Source organism: Sapajus apella, unplaced genomic scaffold (assembly GCF_009761245.1).
Source record: "Sapajus apella isolate SASKATOON/1434 unplaced genomic scaffold, GSC_monkey_1.0 scaffold127, whole genome shotgun sequence".
NCBI classification, from domain to species: domain Eukaryota; kingdom Metazoa; phylum Chordata; class Mammalia; order Primates; family Cebidae; genus Sapajus; species Sapajus apella.
Genome location: NW_022437067.1, coordinates 443,477 through 462,190, shown reverse-complemented (window position 1 = coordinate 462,190; position 18,714 = coordinate 443,477). Strand labels below are relative to the sequence as shown.

General features: G+C 66.6%; 2 protein-coding genes across 11 annotated transcripts in view; one reads left to right on the top strand and one right to left on the bottom strand.

Moving 5' to 3' along the window:
- Positions 1 to 306: 306 nt before the first annotated feature.
- Positions 307 to 15,034, top strand: ACAP3 (ArfGAP with coiled-coil, ankyrin repeat and PH domains 3). Of its 10 annotated transcripts, none has more exons than XM_032262056.1 (24): positions 307 to 549; positions 4,161 to 4,218; positions 4,937 to 5,056; positions 5,241 to 5,294; positions 6,142 to 6,200; positions 7,619 to 7,802; positions 8,111 to 8,155; positions 8,244 to 8,339; positions 8,411 to 8,485; positions 8,954 to 8,965; positions 9,612 to 9,724; positions 9,808 to 9,859; positions 10,106 to 10,206; positions 10,294 to 10,405; positions 10,722 to 10,930; positions 11,021 to 11,090; positions 11,191 to 11,285; positions 11,361 to 11,563; positions 11,717 to 11,824; positions 12,462 to 12,560; positions 12,652 to 12,878; positions 13,080 to 13,189; positions 13,429 to 13,539; positions 13,742 to 15,034. In XM_032262056.1, exons 1-24 carry the CDS (start codon positions 503 to 505, stop codon positions 13,887 to 13,889), a joined length of 2,508 nt encoding a protein of 835 aa, XP_032117947.1. In that variant the 5' UTR covers positions 307 to 502; the 3' UTR covers positions 13,890 to 15,034. The 10 variants fall into 10 exon arrangements, 8 of the variants coding, with proteins under 8 accessions (XP_032117947.1, XP_032117948.1, XP_032117942.1 ...); XM_032262055.1 differs by having other exon boundaries at positions 395 to 549; positions 4,937 to 5,086; XM_032262057.1 differs by lacking the exon at positions 12,462 to 12,560.
- Positions 15,035 to 15,721: 687 nt separating this feature from the next.
- Positions 15,722 to 18,714, bottom strand: part of SCNN1D (sodium channel epithelial 1 subunit delta) — an 8,600-nt gene continuing 5,607 nt past the window's right edge. Inside the window, 11 exon segments of the mRNA XM_032262004.1 lie at positions 15,722 to 16,517; positions 16,520 to 16,754; positions 16,868 to 16,943; positions 17,050 to 17,108; positions 17,251 to 17,308; positions 17,390 to 17,468; positions 17,554 to 17,671; positions 17,801 to 17,899; positions 18,002 to 18,165; positions 18,242 to 18,330; positions 18,526 to 18,714. The exon segment at positions 18,526 to 18,714 is cut by the window's right edge and continues 20 nt beyond it. Of these exon segments, the coding sequence (XP_032117895.1) occupies positions 16,423 to 16,517; positions 16,520 to 16,754; positions 16,868 to 16,943; positions 17,050 to 17,108; positions 17,251 to 17,308; positions 17,390 to 17,468; positions 17,554 to 17,671; positions 17,801 to 17,899; positions 18,002 to 18,165; positions 18,242 to 18,330; positions 18,526 to 18,714 (1,261 nt within the window). The 3' untranslated portion in view covers positions 15,722 to 16,422.

The window sequence follows — 18,714 nt, the reverse complement described above, 5'->3', positions numbered from 1 at the left end:
CTCCCAGACGTGGTTTTTGCAAACGCCCTGAGTTGCGCAACGGCCAGGATGGCTGGAGCGGGCGGGGTCCGCGCCCTCCCCGCGCCCCACGGCCCGGCCGACCCTCCCCGAAGTCGACCGCCGCGGTCCCCGCCTCACTTGCGGACCCGGGTGGTCCGTGGACGCTGCTAGGGGCGTTTGGCGACGCTGCCCGGCGGTGACGTCGGGCGGCGCGCGCGGGCGGCGGACTTTGGCGACGCTCCCCGGCGGTGACAGCGGGCGGCGCGCGCGGGCGGCGGACGTTGGCGACGCTCCCCGGCGGTGACAGCGGGCGGCGCGCGCGGGCGGCGGACTTTGGCGACGCTCCCCGGCGGTGACAGGCGGGGCGGGGCGCGGCGCCGCGGCCTCATTCCCGGGCGGGCGGGCGCCGAGGCGGCGCGGGCGGGACGAGCGGGCCGGGCCGGCGCGGCTGCCGCTCGGCGCCGCGGTCCTCGTGCCAGTGAGCGCCGCGGCCGCCGCAGCCATGACCGTGGAGTTCGAGGAGTGCGTCAAGGACTCCCCGCGCTTCAGGTGCGCCGCCGGGGCCGCCGGGGTGGGCGCGGGCCGGGGGCGTCGCTGCCGCCTTTGTGCCCGGCGGCGGGCTGGGGAGGTCAGGTCGGGCCGGGCCGCGGCCGCCGGGGAGGGGCTGGAGGACCGGCCGCGGACAAAGCGGCGGCCCCGCCCCGCCGTGCTCCGGGGGCCGGAACAAAAGGCGCCCCTGTGCGGCCACCCCGGGGCCGTCCGCCCCGCTTTGTGTCTGCACCTCCGCGGACTGAGCCCTCCCGGGCCCGGCGGTCCCGCTCTGGCCGGCGTCGCCTGGGTCCGTGGGGGCGTCGGCCCCTGGTCTGTGCCTCGATCTGGTGTCCAGAGCAGCGCGGGGGGGACAGGCAGCCGGAGCCGCGTTTAAGGCCTGGGCCGGCTGCGTGGAAGCCTGCAGCGGTTTGAATGGCCCCGGGGCCTGGAGGGGAGGGGCCGAGGAGAGCGGGGAAGGGTCGGTGGGGGGCAGGGGCTGCGTCCACCCCGAGTGCGAGTGTTTTCCGTCGTTCCTGGCGTGCAGGTGGACACACCTGCGGGAACCAGGCGTTCACAGGCGTGTGCACAAGGGTGGCTCAGCCTCGCTTGGTGGACATTTGGCAAAGAAGTCTCTGTCCATCCTCAAGGTCGCAGCTGCGTGCGGCCCCCACCGCTGCACATGCTTGTGCGGGGCGCGCCCTCGTGAGCTCTGCCCCTGTGTGCGCCTCCGTCGGGCCGCCAGGCCTTGCACAGCACGTGGGGGTGAGCCGTGCCCCTGGGCTGTGCGTGGTGCCTGCATGTAGCCTACCGATGGATGCACGCAGGCGTGTGCACGTGCCACTCCTGTGTGGGTTCACGCACTGTTAGCCACGTCACCAACAGACACACGTCAGCCTGTACGCGCGTGTGCCACCACTGGGTGTGCGTCGGTGTGTGTGCACTCCTTCGACACACTTGTATGTGTGGTGCCACTGTGCAGGCATGTTTGTGCATGAACGTGTTTGCACATGCGTGCTTGGTCGTGTGTGCGCGCGTGTGTGTTTGTGTGTGTGTGTGTGTGTGTGCGCGCGCCTGCGCGCGCGCTGGGTTTCTTGGGACCTGCTGGCAAGTCAGCCTGTGTGTGGAGGCATGGGGGGGGAGCCTCAGCATCCCTGGAGCCCTCCCCAGGAGGCCTCAGGATCCTTGGAGTGGGAGGCTTGAGGCAGCCAGAAGAGTGGTCCCTGGCCCTGGGCAGAGGAACTGGGACTGCCCTCTGCTCTCCCATCTTCCATTGCTGACTGGGAAAAGGGGTTGAACAACTCAGGCACCCCACGATCCTGCGTTGAGGACCCAGGCTGCTGTGGGGAGGCGTGGGATGGCCTGCCTGCTGGGGGCTGAAGCACCCACCTTCTCCCTGCTTCCTCTCTCAAAAGCGTAACGGACCTTCTCCCCAACACGGAGGGGCTGTGCTGCTCTGCCCGGTCAGGTGGGGTGCTGGAACCCACTCCCCTCTGATGGGCTTCTGTAGAGCAGGTTACAGGAGCTGGTTATGGGACCTGTGGGGCTGCGGTCCGTACTGCGGGGCGGCTGGCCAGGCGTTTGCGGGTGGGCTGCCATAGGAAACTGCCTCACCCCCGCCGGGCATGGACTGAACTGGACGCTGGTCTTGGGCCACAGAAGCCTGACCCAGTGAGTTTTGGGGTTAGGCTGTGATTTAACTGGGGCTTGAGGGGCTCCCGGAGGCTGAACTGGGGGTCTCCTGAATGCCCATTCTCAGGGGCCCCTGAGGGTGTAACTTGAGCTTCCTGGCCTTCCACGGGGCTGGGAGGCTGGGCAGGGTGGGCGAGAGGACGTGGTCAGTAATGTGGAGCCTGGTCACCCCCGTCCTGGAAAGTGGGACCCTGTCTGTACCCTCCTGGTTTGGGGAGGGCCTAGTGGCAGCCCGGATACAGTGGGTGGGGGGCCGGGGAGCCTGCCTAGGGGAACCGCCTGGCCTCTGTTCAGCGTGCCCCTCCCCTGGGTGGGGCGTCAGGAGCTGAGTCACAACTTTGGAGGTGGGGGCAGCCTCACCCTCCTCCCCATCCTCCAAGCTGCTGAGGAAGCCTGGGCTGAGCACAGTAGAGGAGGCCCAGGTGCCCAGGGCTGAGGATGGGAGAGCTCAGGGGTTTCTGCCAACGACCACCCTGTCCCCATGAGCATGACTGCGAGCTCCGGGGTGCAGCTCCCCCTTTCCAGCTCTCGAGGGACACAGGTGCCCCTGGCCCAAGGGCAGCAGCTTTGGGTGCAGCTGTCCCTGCATCCGGCCCTGCTCAGGGGTGGCTGCAAATCCTGGGGCGTGGCTCTCTGCCGCATTCTCCCGGGCGATGGTCTCTTCTGGGTTCTGGGATCCTCCAGGGGAGGGGAGAAGCTGAGGAAGAGGTGGGGCTCCAGGGGCTGCAGGCTGGGCCCAGGTGGTCAGCAGATACCACAGCTAGCCTCCCTGCATTCCCTCCTGCTTTGGGATTCAGAGTCCTTTTAGCCCCTCGGGAACAGGTGAGGGCTGCTCAGAGAGGACCTGGTGTCCTGCTGGGTGGTTGGGACCCTCCAAGGTCCCTGACTGGGCAGCCTGGCGCCCGAGGCCCCAGATCCTAATTGAGGACACGCGCCATGCAACCTGAAGGCCCCTCCCCACAGGCCTGGGACACTTGGCAGCAAGGATGAAGCACCGTGGGCCCCGATGGCTTCTGCTGCCCGACCCCTGCCCGAGATCTGACCCTGGAGTCCTGCACCCCGTCCTGGCCCCAGCCCGGGCCCTCTGATGCCCAATCCCCAGGAGGCCGGCTGGCCCAGCTGGCCAGCTGAGCTGATTGTGTGGCATGCGTGGCTGCGGGGATCCTGGCCCTGTTCCCCTGTTTCCTGCTCCCGGAGGGGGGTGGTCACGTGCCGATCCGTCTGCCTCCGGTCTTCCGGGGATTCTCCCGCGGAGGCGTCTCTGGTGATGTCATGACTTAACTCTTCTCTCCCCAGGCAGCCCCACTGTCAGGCTGTTCTGGTGGGAGTGGCTATGAGGAGGATGGCCCACCCCTCTTTCTGGACTGCACCGCTTTGCAGTTGTGAGGTTGGGGGAGCCAGCGGTGTCTTTTTTCATCTGGTCTGAGGCCATCTGGCGCTGCCAGGACCAAGAGCAGCCACCCTGCCGCCCCCACCCCATCCTACGGTGCACGGGCACCAGGCCTGGGTGGGCTGCAGGAGTGCAGAGGGGTGAGGGGCAGGCGCTGCAGGGTTGGGGGGTCCAGATGGGTCCAGGGTCAACTCTGAGCTCCTAGAGGAGGGGCCAGCAAGGCTGGCACAGCCGCTGGTGGGCACTATCCCTGAGGGACTCCTAGCAGCTGGCAGTCCTGGTTGAGGCTGGTCCAACCTTCTGCCCCAAGGGCACAGCAGTGCAAGTCACAGCCCATCTCGCCTCTTCCTGCCTGGGGTGGGGGAAGTGCGCTGGATGGGCATCCCAGTCCTGCCCCGGGAAGCAGGCAGGCACCTGCATCTCCCGGCCCGTTTCCTGAAAGCCCCTTCCCATGGCGGAGCCCCTCAGGGAAGTCTAAGGGGGGCGAAGCCAAGCCTGGCTCCGAGGGGCCCAGGCTGCAGGTGACCCCAGCCAGCCCTGTTCTTCTCAGGGCCACCATCGACGAGGTGGAGACGGACGTGGTGGAGATTGAGGCCAAACTGGACAAGGTGAGGGGGGCCTGGAGCTCGTGTCCAGGACTGCTCTGCGCCCCACGCCTAGCCAGACTTGGGATGGCCGCAGGGCAGGACTGGCCCTGTGGGTCTTATTAAGCCACACCTCGCATATGTGGAGCACACTCTGGTGCTCCAGGACCCGGCCCGTGTGTCTTAGCACGTGTGTTCCAGGGTGCACACGCCACACGCACATCCGTGGCTGACCCTGAGTCTCATCCCAGCCAAGAGGGGCTGGGCCGTGGTGAGTCCCTGACCCACGGTGACCGCCTGTCCCTTCTGCTGGCTGCTGGGCTGGAGATGTTGGGATAGCTGCTGTGTGGGCCCAGTCTTGGTGTCTCTGGGCTGGGGCTGGGGTGGAGAAAGGGGAGGGCACCAGGCTGTGGAGCTGGGAGTGAGGAGCCTCGCCCCTGAGCCCCATGCAGGCTGGTCCTGCTGGCTCTGGGTCCTTTGCTTGGCTCCTGGTCCCTTCCAGCTGAGTGAGGCCCTGGCGGCCCCACCCCCTCCTCCCAGACCGGCCTCCCAGCCCCAGGCAGGCCCAAGTGTGAGAAGCCTGAGCAGCAGCGGGGAGCTGGGCTGCACGCACTGAGTCCTGGTGCTGACAGCCCGAGTGGAGCCGCCCTGGGAGCTCTCCCCGCCTGTGAGGCTGGCCCTGTGTGGTGGCAGGCGTAGGCGCCAGTGCCCACCGTACTCACCACACCCTGCCGGCCCGCAGCTGGTGAAGCTGTGCAGCAGCATGGTGGAGGCCGGCAAGGCCTACGTCAGCACCAGCAGGCTGTTCGTGAGCGGCGTCCGGGAGCTGTCCCAGCAGTGCCGGGGCGACACTGTCATCTCGGTGAGGGGCTGGCTGACCTCTGACCTCAAGGCGGGGTAGGGGAGAGCCCGAGTAAAGCAGCCCCTCGAGGGCGCCCAGGCCCGGGAGCATGCGGGTGTCTGTGCCGTCGGGGGCTTGGAGGGCGTGGTTGGGCGGCCTGGGCCAGAACTGCCATCTCAGCGCGGGACCCCATCTGCTCCTCCAGGAATGTCTGCAGAGATTTGGTGACAGCCTGCAGGAGGTGGTGAACTACCACATGGTGAGCCTGGCCTGCCCGGCCTCCTGGCCACCTGCGGCCCTCCCAGCCTGGAACCCAGCTGCGTGTGCTCACTGGGAGGCCTCGCTTCTGCTCCTCCAGTCTGGGGGGGGTGTCCCAGGTTTTCGCGTCAGTGTGGGGTGGGGAACAGCCCCGGGGCTCTGCCGTGTCCCAGGTAAGGGCTACACTTCACTCTGGAGTGGGGGTGGTTTTTCCAGGGTTCCCCCAACTGGGCAGGCCTCTTGTCCCAGGCTGGCCTGGCTGCCATTGGAGTCTGGGTGACGCCAGCACTGGTGTGGATGGACACAGGACAGGCTGTGAGATGTGGGGCCAAAGCCTGGGAGCCTGAGCCACAGACTGAACAGGGGCCCTACCCCACAGGGGAGGTCCCGAGGTAAACCCAGCAGGAGGGCTCTGCTGCCTCTTTGCTCCTTCCTGGTCATGCGCAGCCCTCCTCTATGTGGGGCTCTGATTTGGAGCCCAGGATCTGGTTCCCCAGGCCCAGCCCTGGGTGCTCCCGGCTCTGACCAGTGCTCCCTGCTGCAGGGATGGGCACCCTGGGCGGCCGCCCAGAACCAGAGGCAGTGGGGCTCAGGCTGTGCCCTGAGTGCCCGAGCTGTGTGGGCCACATGAGGGGCCAGGTGGGGCAGAGAGGCAGGGCCACAGCTGCCACTGGCTGCTAACTCAGGCCTGGGGGCTGCTCCCCTGACCCCCTGAGGCCGGCTCTGCCAGGTGGGACCCACCCATGTCTGGGCCTGGGGGCAGTGCCCTCTGCTGGTGAGGAAGGGACCTTTTCTCTGGGGCCCTTTGGGGACCGACCCCAAGGATCTCTGCCCTCCTCTGCCCCTAGATCCTGTTTGACCAGGCCCAGAGGTCCGTGCGGCAGCAGCTCCACAACTTTGTCAAAGAGTGAGTGGCTCCCAGGCCCTCAGGGCCCCCAGGGCTGGGGAAGAACACTGAGGCCACGCTCCCTCCCTTGGAGGGGAGAGAGGTCTGGGCTGGAACGGGAGCACCCTGGCCCCAGGCCTCCAGGCTGCGCTGAGATTCCGAGAGGCAGAAGGCTCAGAGGCAGACAGCCGGGTGGAGCACGGGGGTTCCACGCCCTGCACAGTGGAAATGTCCAATCCACGCTGGGTTTGCGGGTCTGGAGTCCGGGCGTGGCTGGTGTCTGGGCTGGACTGATCCTGAGGGTGAGGTGGGGAGGCGTGGAGCAGATGCGGGGGGCAGTAGGTGAGGAAGGGAGGCTGTGCCCAGGAGCAGAGAAAGGGCCCGGAGTGGAGGAGAATGGGGCTGGGCATGGTGGCTCACACCTGTAATCCCAGCATTTGGGAGGCCGAGGCCAGAGTCTGCCAGGAGTTTGAGACCAACCTGGGCAACGTAATGAGCCCCCATCTCTACAAAACATAAAAAATATTGGTTGAGCTTGGTGGTGCATGCCTGTGGTTCCAGCTCCTCAGGAGGCTGAGGTGGGAGGATCACTTGAGCCCAGAAGGCAGAGGCAGCAGTGAGCCATGACTGTGCCACTGCACTCCAGCCTGGGTGACAGAGAGATTCCGACTGAAAAAGAAAACACCAAGAACCAAAAATTAGCCAGGCATGGTGGCACACACTTGTAGCCTCAGCTACTTGGGAGGCTGAGGTGGGAGGACTGCTTGAGCTTGGGAGGTAGAGGCTGCAGTAAGCCATGATTGTGCCACTGCACTTCAGCCTGGGCGACAGAGAGACTCTGTCTCAAAATAACAGGTAGGGGGGAGGAACAGCGGGGGCGTGGGGAGGTGGGGAGGAATAACATGGGGAGAAATGCCAGATATAGGTGATGGGGAGGAAGGCAGCAAACCACACTGCCATGTGTGTACCTATGCACCAGTCTAACACGTTTTTCACATGTACCCCGAAACCTAAAATGCAATTAAAAAAAACTAATTAATAAAAAAAAAAAAACAGGTGGGGCACAGCAGTGGCTCACACCTGTAACCCTAGCACTTTAGGAGGCCAAGGCTGGTGCATTACCTGAGGTCAGGAGTTCGAGACCAGCCTGACCAACATGGAGAAACCTGGTTTCTACTAAAAATACAAAATTAGCCAGACATGGTGGCACGTGCCTGTAATCCCAGCTACTTGGGAGGCCAAGGCAGGAGGATTGCTTGAACCCAGGAGGTGGAGGTTGTGGTGAGCTGAGACTGGGCCACTGCACTCCAGCCTGGGCAACACAGGGAAACTCCATCCCAAAAACAAACAAACAAAAAAAAACAACCAGCATGGGCGACTGCAGAATCCAGCAGGTGCCCCTCCCTGACCTCTGACCCCACCTGGCACTTGGCCTCCAGGGACGTGCGGAAGTTCAAGGAGACCAAGAAGCAGTTTGACAAGGTTCGGGAGGACCTGGAGCTGTCCCTGGTGAGGAACGCCCAGGCCCCGAGGCACCGGCCCCACGAGGTGGAGGAAGCCACCGGGGCCCTCACTCTCACCAGGAAGTGCTTCCGACACCTGGCCCTGGACTACGTCCTCCAGGTCAGCCCCGGAAATGGGGCGGCGGGTAGGGACCAGCTATGGCGAAGGGAGGCCTCAGAGACCTTGCACAGCGGGACGGGAGGGATTTGAGCAGGAGCGACGTTCCTGCTTTGCCCATGGGTGGAACCTCCGGACAGGGGGAAGGACTCCAGGACCACGGGAGGATGAGGCTGGCCCAGTGCTGGGAGCTGAGGACGACCTGGGGGTCTCAGGGAACCACAAGCAGCTCAGGTGGACTCTATAGCGAAGTGCAGGGCTGGGGCTGCCTCAGCCTCGGGGGGTTCACCTGTGGGCTCCCCCTCTGGCAGATCAACGTCCTGCAGGCCAAGAAGAAGTTTGAGATCCTGGACTCTGTGAGTGCGTGGGGGCTGCCCATGAGCACAGGCTGCTGGGCGGGGCTGGAGCGGGTGTGCTCGGGCCTCACCTGTGCTGCCCCCGCAGATGCTGTCCTTCATGCACGCCCAGTCCAGCTTCTTCCAGCAGGGCCACAGCCTCCTGCACCAGCTGGACCCCTACATGAAGAAGCTGGCGGCCGAGGTGAGCCTTTTGGAGGGGCGGGGGCGGGGCTCCGTGGCCTCCGTGGCCTTCCCTAACGCGGCCCCCAACAGCTGGACCAGCTGGTGATTGACTCTGCGGTGGAAAAGCGTGAGATGGAACGGAAGCACGCCGCGATCCAGCAGCGGGTGAGGCCGCGCAGCCGGCTCCCAGCGCTCCGGGTGCCCGGGAGGCCCCTGCGTCCTCACCCCACGCCCGGGCACACACTCCCGCCTTGTCCTCCCAGCCTGTCTCCCACCTGCCCTGCCCATACCCTCTCTAGGGCACAGAGGCTGCTGCCCTTTGATGTGTGCAGTGGAGGGGCGTGTGTGGGTGGGGTCTCTGCTGGGCTGCCACTGGGACCCGCATCTCCTTCCTTTGAGGCTGTGGTCACCTCTTTGGCCTCAGTCACCGGCCCCTTGTGGGACCTTTGCTTGCCTGCCAGACGGCAGCCCCTGCCACCACCCAGGGCAGAGGTTGGCTGCAGGCAGGAATGGCTATTTTGGGTCAAAAGAGAGCCCCTCGGGAGTTGGGGACGGGTCCGCCAGTCGCCAGGAGTTGGGGGCAGCTGTCACTCACTGGCTCTCTCCCCACCTCCTCCTGCTCCGGCCCTTCAGACACTGCTGCAGGTGAGTGAGCACTGGGCCTGGGCGGGGTGTGGCCTGGGGCGGCAGAAACCAGATGAGGCGGTGCCTTTCCCTCCCCTGCCCCGGGGGCCCTTCAGCACCAAGGACACCTCCTGCCGGCCTAATTGCTCTCCGCAGTTGCCTGCGCTGTGAGGGGCTGGCTCTGGCCAGATCCCCGCATCCCCCGTGCAGCTGTCCCTTCCCGCCCCACGCGGCCTGGGGAGCAGGTGGCCTCGCGTCCCCGCCACTGCCCTGGCCTGCCAGACGGCAGGACACACAGGGCCCTCAGTGGCTCCCAAGCCTCCTGAATGGGGCTCTGTCTGCCCAGCTGGCCACATGAATGGGGCACTTAGGATGCAGAGGGCGGGGGGCAGCTTCCTTCCTGATCACAGCCTGCTTGTCCCTGCAGGGCTGGGGTGGGGCCGGCACTTTCGGGCCCCCAGCTGTGAAGACAAGGGGTCTGCCCATGGGTTTCCTGGCTGAGGGCAGGAAGTGGCTTTGGTGAACTGAGGTCTCCTGCCTGAGTGTGTGGTCCAAGGCCTTGTGGCAGCCTCAGACAAGGACCCCACCCCCGCCTGTGCTCCAGGGAAGCCTAGAGGGTAGCAGGATCCCACAGGGGAGTGCTCAGGGGGTGGGCTCCATCCCCCAGGACTTCTCCTACGATGAGTCAAAAGTGGAATTTGACGTGGACGCGCCCAGTGGGGTGGTGATGGAGGGCTACCTCTTCAAGAGGGCCAGTAACGCTTTCAAGACCTGGAACCGGTGAGGGGCCTTCCTGGGGGGCAGGGGTCACAGCGGCCCTGGGGTGGCTCCGTCTGACTCCCTGAGTCCCCCCACCCACCTAGGCGCTGGTTCTCCATTCAGAACAGCCAGCTGGTCTACCAGAAGAAGCTCAAGGTACATCCTGGGCCTGGGCCTGATGGCTGGACGCCCCACCTGGGCCACAGGGCAGACTGGTCAATTGGGGTTGGCATGGGGCTGGAGCACTAGTGGACGTCAGAGGCCGGACGGTCAGGGAGCAGAGCTGGAGGTGGGGCTTGGGGCTCGGGCGCTCGGCCTCCGGTCTCTAAGGCAAAGCAGGAAGGGGGCGGGCTGGGCTGGGGTGGGGGCTGAGGGCAGGGGCCACAGCAGTGCTGCCCACAGGACGCGCTGACCGTGGTCGTGGATGACCTCCGCCTGTGCTCTGTGAAGCCCTGCGAGGACACGGAACGCAGGTTCTGCTTCGAGGTGGTGTCACCCACCAAGTGAGGAGGCCCAGCCCGGGGGGAGGGGTCTGCGGGGGGAGCTCCTGCCCATTGGAGCTGACACCTGCTCCCCCCACCAACCTGCAGGAGCTGCATGCTGCAGGCCGACTCTGAGAAGCTGAGGCAGGCCTGGGTGCAGGCCGTGCAGGCCAGCATCGCCTCTGCCTACCGAGAGAGCCCCGACAGCTGCTACAGCGAGGTGTGGCCCTCGGCACCCCGCCTCATGCCCATCCACCTGCATGCCACCACGGACGGCCCCGCCCCATGCCCGTGCACATGCCTGCCACCGCGGATGGCTCCTGCAGGCAGTGTGCTGCCTGTGGAGTGTGGGTGTGCATGTGTGTGTGCGCAGTCTCTGCCCACGGGAGGGTGTGCACGTGCTTGTGGAGGTGTGTGCTCCGGGGGGGAGGGAGGGCCCTGGCTTGCGCTGGCACTTCTGGCTGGGGGGGGGGGGGGCGCTCGGGGGAACCACGCTGGCCCACTGTGGGACCGAGCAGCCCCACCCCATCCCTCAGAGGCTGGACCGCACGGCATCCCCGTCCACGAGCAGCATCGACTCCGCCACCGACCCTCGGGAGCGCAGCGTGAAGGGCGAGAGTGTGCTGCAGCGTGTGCAGAGCGTGGCCGGCAACAGCCAGTGTGGTGACTGTGGCCAGCCGGACCCCCGCTGGGCTTCCATCAACCTGGGCGTGCTGCTCTGCATCGAATGCTCAGGCATCCACAGGTGGGCCCCTGAGGGCTGGGCTGGGACTGGGGGGTGGGCGGGGCTGGGGGCCTTGCCTTGCCCTGACTGGTCCCTGCCTCTGCCCTCCAGGAGCCTGGGTGTCCACTGCTCCAAGGTCCGGTCCCTGACGCTGGACTCGTGGGAGCCAGAGCTGCTAAAGGTGGGCGTGGGACTCCTGAAGGCCATGGGACCCCCTTTGTGGGGACGGGAGCTGGGATCCGCAGGTCTGCGCTGATGCCTGCTCACCCGTCTCCCACCAGCTGATGTGTGAGCTTGGAAACAGCACTGTGAACCAGATCTACGAAGCCCAGTTTGAGGGCACAGGCAGCAGGAAGCCCAGCGCCAGCAGCCCCCGGTGAGGTGGGGTGCAGTCCGGATCATCGGGGAGCCCCAGCCTGGGGGCAAAGCCTCATACTCACCCCTGGTCCAGGCAGGACAAGGAGGCCTGGATCAAGGACAAATACGTGGAAAAGAAATTTCTGCGGAAGGCACCTGTGGCGCAAGCCCGGGAGGCCCCAAGACGCTGGAGGGCGCAGAAGTGCCTGCGGCCCCATAGCTCTCCCCGCGTCCCCGCTGCCCGCCGCAAGGTCCGGCTTGAGCCTGCCCTGCCCTGTGTGGCCGCTCTGTCCTCAGGTGGGAAGCTGTGCCCTGCAGGGCTGGGGGGGGCTTGCTTCGTTGGGGGATGGACTCCGTTGAGGTGCTGGACAGGGACTCTGGGGGTGAGCTGGGGTTCCTGGCCCCACTCTGGGCCCTTCCCCCACTCTGAGCACATGGCTGCCCCTGCAGCGGGCACCCTGGAGCACAGGTTCCGCCGGGACTCCCTCTTCTGCCCTGACGAGCTGGACTCCCTCTTCTCCTACTTCGACGCAGGGGCCGCGGGGGCTGGCCCTCGCAGTAAGTGTGGGGTGGGCCCAGCCAGGTGGCAGGGCAGGGCCAGGGAGGCTGGCCTGGAGGGCACCCAGGCATGGACAGCCCTTGCTAGGGAATGGAGCAGCATCTGGATGGGTGGGGGGCCTCCCGGCGACAGAGCTGGAGGCTGAGGCCCTGTTGGGGGTGAGCTGTGCAAATGTGCGTGTGGGCTGTGTGTGCCCAGTTGTGTACATGGAGTGGGTGGCGCCGCGGTGCTGGGCAGCAGAGCGTCTGCTGGCTGGCCCTCAGCCTGGGGCTCTTCTGAGGCCATGCTGCCCGGCAGTTGGGTGGAGACCTTTCAGCCTGGGCCAGCCACAGACAGGGCTGGGGGCCCACTGCAGAGGATGCCGGGTGAGCTCCAGTGAGACCTCCTGAGTGGCGAGCAGGAGGGGCGGGCTTCCCACTGGGCCTGGGCTTTGGGAGCTACCCCTGGCGCCTTTGAGCTGTTACTTGGTTTTTTCTTCTTTGCTCCTAGCCTGCAGCTGGCTCCTCCCCAGTCCCGGGTGGGAGCTGGTCTTGTCCCTAGGGGTGACTCCTGGAGGGGGAGTGGGAGCCTTGCTGCAGGGTTCTGGGTGGAGTCGAGCCTCCCACACTCAGGACTCCCTTCCCTGCGGACCTGCAGGTCTGAGCAGCGACAGTGGCCTTGGGGGCAGCTCAGATGGCAGCTCGGATGTCCTGGCTTTCGGCGCGGGTTCCGTGGTGGACAGCGTCACTGAGGAGGGTGGGTGGCGCCTTGCCCTCGGCCGAGGACCCTGCCTAGCCCCGGGGCAACCCCAGGGAGGTCGCCTTCCCTGACCGCCCCCTCCCCACAGAGGGCGCGGAGTCGGAGGAGTCCAGCGGCGAGGCGGACGGGGACGCTGAGGCCGAGTCCTGGGGCCTGGCGGATGTGCGCGAGCTGCACCCGGGGCTCCTGGCACACCGTGCGGCGCGCGCTCGCGACCTTCCCGCACTGGCAGCGGCGCTGGCCCACGGGGCCGAGGTCAACTGGGCGGACGCGGAGGACGAGGGCAAGACACCGCTGGTGCAGGCCGTGCTAGGGGTGAGCATGGCAGGGGCGCGGCGCGTAGGACACAGGTGCACACTCGCGTTTGCATCTTCTGGGGCTCCCACACGAGGGCCGCCTGTCCGCCGTGGGGACCAGGTTCGGTCCCGGCTGGGGCGCCCAAGGCTGGGGTCGGGGTGCAGAGGCGCTGCGAGAGGCCGGTGTCACGGCTCCGTCTGAGTCGCTCCGGCTCCCCAGGGCTCCTTGATTGTCTGTGAGTTCTTGCTGCAAAACGGAGCGGACGTGAACCAAAGGGACAGCCGGGGCCGGGCCCCCCTGCACCACGCCACGCTGCTGGGCCGCACGGGGTGAGGCGCGCCGCCCCCGCGCCCCCCCCGCCCCCCCGCGCCGCCCCCGCCACACCGCCCCCGCCGGGCACGCCCCCACGATGGCGCACACCCCGCCCTCCCCACGCAAGCCGCGCCCCTGAGCGCATGCGCCCCGCCCCACGAGCACACACGCCCCATCCCCGGGCACGCTCCTCGACCGAACACGCCTCGCCCTCTCCGCTTAAGCCCCGACGCGCTCCTCTGCCCTCGCCCCTCAGCCAGGTCTGCCTGTTCCTGAAGCGGGGCGCGGACCAGCACGCACTGGACCAAGAGCAGCGTGACCCGTTGGCCATCGCGGTGCAGGCGGCCAATGCCGACATCGTGACGCTGTGAGCGCGGCCGGGTCCTCGGGGCGGGGCCTCCGGGGCGGGGCGGGGCCTCCGGGTGGGGCGGGGCTTCAGGGAGCTGGGCCCGTGGGGCGGGGTGGGCTTCCGGGGGCGGGGCCTTGGGGGGGGGGGGGGCTTCCGGGGGGGGGGGCCTTGGGGGGGGGGCGGGCCTTCCGGAGCCGCCTCACGCTGCGCCTCCCCGCAGGCTCCGTCTGGCTCGCATGGCCGAGGAAATGCGCGAGGCCGAGGCTGTCCCGGGCTCCCCGGGCGCCCTGGCGGGAAGCAGCCCCACGGAGCTCCAGTTCCGCAGGTGCATCCAGGAGTTCATCAGCCTCCACCTGGAGGAGAGCTAGGACCGGGCAGGCCGGGCAGTTGCCGCCCCGCCCGGCCCGAAGCCCCCGGCGCCCACCTGGCCGCGGCCCTGCCAGTGACCCGCGGGCCAATGCCCCGCAGACCCAGTGCCGGGGCGCTTCGGGCCCCGCTCTCCCAGGAGGAGCGCGAAGCCCCACCCAGCACTGAGTCTCTTGGAGCTTCACGTTTCCCTGGGGGTGCTGCATTGTCGGGTGCCCCTGACCCCACCTGGGGAACCTCTGTCTTCAGGTCACACCTTTTCAGAGGCCTGGGTTGCTCATGTCACAAGCCACTCTTGAGACCCGTGTCACCTGTGTCCCCTGTCCTCAGGGCCTGTCACTTAGCGCCCCACTGCTACCCAGAACACTGACCTGCTAGCTGGGTCCCTGCTGCACACCCCAGAGCCCCTCCTAGGTCAGAAGGGGTGGCCCATCCAGGGAACCAACGAGTACCTCACTTAGTGACCCCAGCATTCAGGCTGGCATCACAGGTGCTGGGCGGAGGGGCTCTGGCCTGGGTCCTCAGCCCTGGCTGGACGCGGGCGTCCCAAGGCCACGTGGCTGGCCATGAAGGTCCCCGTGCCAGACTGCCCCAGCACGTCCCTGCCTCCTCTGGAGGCTCCTTCTCCCGGTACTCACCCAGAGCCTGTGCATAAAGCCACTTTGCCACTTTCCACCCAGAATCTTACGTTCTTTGTAGCGCATCGAGGGGGTTTTCTACAGACCTTGTCTGTCTTGCGTCTTTTCTCTGTGGACTCTTGAGGACCCCTCAACCCCAGCCCTGCCCCTGGCCAGCCTCACCCTTGGGTCCAGGGGTCCCTCAGCTCATTTTGCAGGGGTCACCAATGCCTTCACGCATCCTTTCCCCGAAGATGCCCGGCAGGGAGGCGGAGCTTCCCCCACTCTGCCCATGTCAGGCTAAGGCCGGTTGGCTGGTCACTATGCAATGCTGTCCCGGGGAGGCTCCATGAGGGCACAGTGGGTGCTGGGCCTGGACCCCCAACTCCCTTGCCTGCTGCCTGTGACCCTGAAGAACAGAATTGACTCTTGCCCCTCCCTGCGTGAGCCTGGCCCTCCCTCCTGCCCCGGGCGCCTGCTGACGGGTCTCCCCCACCTCGCTGTGAATAAACCGCTTCGCCCACTGCCTGCTCCTTGGCTCCCATGCCTCGCTCTGCTCTGTCTCCAGGGAGGGTCTGCGTGCCCTGCCCTCCCTGAGGGGCGGTCCTGAGCTGGCTGACCCTTCACCTGAAGGGATGCAAGTCACACTCCCACAGGCCGCAAAGGGTCTGATGGGGGCCTGGGCGCTTTTTTGACAAAATCTGGCTCCTGGCCAGATGCGGTGGCTCACACCTGTAATCCCAGCACTTTGGGAGGCCGAGGTGGGCGGATCACGAGGTCAAGAGATCGAGACCATCCTGGTCAACATGGTGAAACCCCGTCTCTACTACAAATACAAAAAATTAGCTGGGCATGGTGGCGCGTGCCTGTAATCCCAGCTACTCAGGAGGCTGAGGCAGGAGAATTGCCTGAACCCGGGAGGCGGAGGTTGCGGCGAGCCGAGATTGCGCCATTGCACTCCAGCCTGGGTAACAAGAGCGAAACTCTGTCCCAAAAAAACATCTGGTTCCTGACACCGCCGGCCCCCATTGTCTTGCTCCTCCACCCTTCTGTCTCCTAGACTTCACCCCTGGTGGGAAGAGGGGTGGGTGGAAACCAGCGGGGCCGGGCTGGGGGCTCCCGTCCCGGGCCCTCTGCCCAGGGTGGGGTCAGGGTTTCAGTTTCCTGGGCACGGGGTTGCTGGAGACGCGCACAGGCACACACTGGCCACCAGGTGGAGTCAGCAGCTTTATTTTCAGAGCAGCCCACGCCGCCACGTGTGTCTGTGGCCCCCCCCACGGCCTTCTGCCTCCACAGAAGCTGCGGCTGAGGCAGCTACACTGACACACGGGCGCATCAGACGTGTGGACACGCAGAGACGGACATGCACACGGGCGCATCAGACGTGTGGACACGCAGAGACGGACATGCACACGGGCGCATCAGACGTGTGGACACGCAGAGACGGACATGCACACGGGCGCATCAGACGTGTGGACACGCAGAGACGGACATGCACACGGGCGCATCAGACGTGTGGACACGCAGAGACGGACATGCACACGGGCGCATCAGACGTGTGGACACGCAGAGACGGACATGCACACGGGCGCATCAGACGTGTGGACACGCAGAGACGGACATGCACACGGGCGCACCACTGCACGTCAGTACCTCCAGCCGCAGAATTGACTCTTGCACGTGGGAATCCCCCCTCCGCCCTGGGCCTCCCAGAGACCCACCCCAGGCAGGGTGGGTGGTTGACCGGAGGCCCTGACATGCCTGGCACCTGCCTGCCCACAGGCCACGTGTGCTGCTCTAGCCGCTGGTCTGGCCCACTCTGGGAAGCCGGGCAGCCTGTTGCTGCCACAGCTCCAAGGACCAGGCTAAGAGATGAGAGGGCCCTGGTGGGGCCGGTTCAGGTGCCGGGTCTCAAGGGTCAGGGGCCTAGCCCGGATCTCTTTGGCTGAGACTCTCGCCAGAGCCTGTGAAGCACCATCCATGGGAGATGAGGCCCGCTAGGCCCTGGATGGCTGACGTCTCACCTGCAGGTGTGGGCATCTGGCTGACCCCTAGCTTGATGTTGGACAGCCCCGAGGCAGGGCGGGCCTTTGGCCAGGAGAACCACGCCCTGCGGAGCCTGCGGCCACCCAGCAGCAGGGTGAGGGCCGAAGCGTCCAGCAGCAGCTCTAGGAGCTCCAGGAGGGAGAGGACAGAGGCCCCAAACCACAGGCTGCAGAGGCTGCCCATGGCGGAGAGCAGCTGTGGCACCTGCGGGGGGGAGGTGGGGGCGTGAGGGGCGGGCCCGGGCCCCTGTGCCCCTTCTGTTCGGGGCCAGCCACTGGCTCTGCCCTACCCCGGCCCAGGCCGGGGCCAAGGCTTACCGAGTACAGGGGCGCCTCCTGCACTGAGCGGTAGTTGAGCTCCTGGTAGATGATGTTCATTTTGGCCAGGTTGCTCCTGGGGCGGGATAGAGGTGTGAGGGTGCTGGCCCAGACTTTAATGATGGGGGGGTGCAAGGGTAGAGAGGCTGGGATGCCCCCCTGTAGGGTGAGGGTGTACCCACCTCTGCCCGCGGCTCTGACGTGGCAGTCGCTGCTCACCAAGCGCAGCCAGAGTCCAGTCCTGCACACGGAAGGTTTGCTGTGGCCACGGCTCCACCACCCCCCCGGCCATCCCGGCACCATGGTGGGCGTGGGGGCAGAGACCACGGGGCACAGGCTGGGTCGGCCCGGCCCTCCTTGGCTTGGGCTCTTTGGGGACTTACAGCCGACTTGGCGGAAGGCCACCTGGAGGTCCCAGCAGAGACCTTGAATGCAGATTCCCTGGGAGAAACAGCTGGGTGTCACTTGCCGTGCTCCCTGAAGCAGGGACCTCTGGCCCTGACCCCAATAGCCCCCTCTCACCTGCAGGGCCTGGGGCAGCGGGAGGCACAGGGGAGCCGGTGGGTCTCCAAGTCCTGGTAGAGGCGGTAGAAGCAGTGCCCTGGGGGGGAATCACAGGCACACATGAGGCTCGCTGTGACCTCCTCTCATGGCTGGCAGTGTGGGAGGCCGTGGGCAGGACTCACCCCAGGCAGGGTGCCGGACGGAGCTGCAGTGCTCAGCCCCAGCCGGCAGCGGGTACAGGTAGTAGCCGCAGGAGCAGGTCTCCACCATCAGCTGCTGGAAGCAGGACACCAGGCAGGCCTGGGGACATGGGGGACGGAGCGGGGGCATCGGGGAGGAGGCAGAGACAACGGACAGAGCCAGGATGTGGGATGGAGTGGACACAGACTCCCCCGTGCCCTGCAACGCACCCCGCCAGCCCAGCCTCACCTGCCTGGTGTAGGAGGCGTTGTGCAGCAGTTGCACCTCTACGCCTTCCCCGCCTGCCGTGCAGTGGCCGTAAGGGCCCCCGAGCCGGTGCACCTCGTCCTGGGAGAGACACTTCAGTTCCAGGGGCCCTGCCCTGAGGCCCTGCCCCCACACCCCAAAGCCCAGGTTGGGCTGGAAGCCGGGCTTCAGAGGCCAGCGCACCTCTCGGATGCTGATGGTGGTCTCTGTCCCCGGCCGGATGCTGAAGCTGTGGTGCTCCAGGAAGGGCGTGTGGTTGTGGCCGTGGACCATGACCTTGATGCCGGCTTGCGTGGACAGCAAGGGGAGGTGGGCCTGCTGCTCAACCCTGAGGACCAGGCCGATTCCTGGGAGGCCAAGGGCTGGTGTGAGGCCACCTGACCTGCACCCCTGCCCCAACACCGGCCACAGACTGGCACTCACCATGGGTGATGCCAGGGCGCTGGGCTGTCCAGATGCCATCAACGGTGGAGCAGCTGCCATGGGTAGGGTGGTGGAAGGTCTGGAACTGCCTGGAACGTGAGACCAAGCTCTGACCCTGAATGCCAGCCACCCGCCACCCGTCCTGCATAGCCTGAGAGGCCACGGCCTGCCCTGCTCATGGCTAGCCTTGGGCAGCTCCCAGCATTCAGCCAGAGGGACCCCAGGGGCGTGGCCACGCTGTGCGGGGCGGGACGGAGTGAGCAGCCCCCTTCTGCCACACTCACCGGTCCTGACAGTTCTTGCCGTCATAACTGCAGGAAAGGACAAAGCGGCCATTGTGGCTCCCGTGGCTCCCGTGGCTCTCCTCCCATGCTGTGGGCAGCAGGGCGAGGATGTCCATGTAGTGGAAGCGGTACCAGTCCCGAATGGCCGCCACGCCTGATGAGTAGCCGCGGTAGAAGCAGTCGCTGCCC

Bases quoted from the DNA above. Each gene is read 5' to 3' on its own strand.
- ACAP3 (XM_032262050.1), top strand. From the start codon at position 503: ATGACCGTGGAGTTCGAGGAGTGCGTCAAGGACTCCCCGCGCTTCAG. The intron at 4,219-4,936 runs GTGAGGGGGGCC...GCCGGCCCGCAG, and splicing joins TTGAGGCCAAACTGGACAAG to CTGGTGAAGCTGTGCAGCAG. The intron at 13,190-13,428 runs GTGAGGCGCGCC...CTCGCCCCTCAG, and splicing joins ACGCTGCTGGGCCGCACGGG to CCAGGTCTGCCTGTTCCTGA.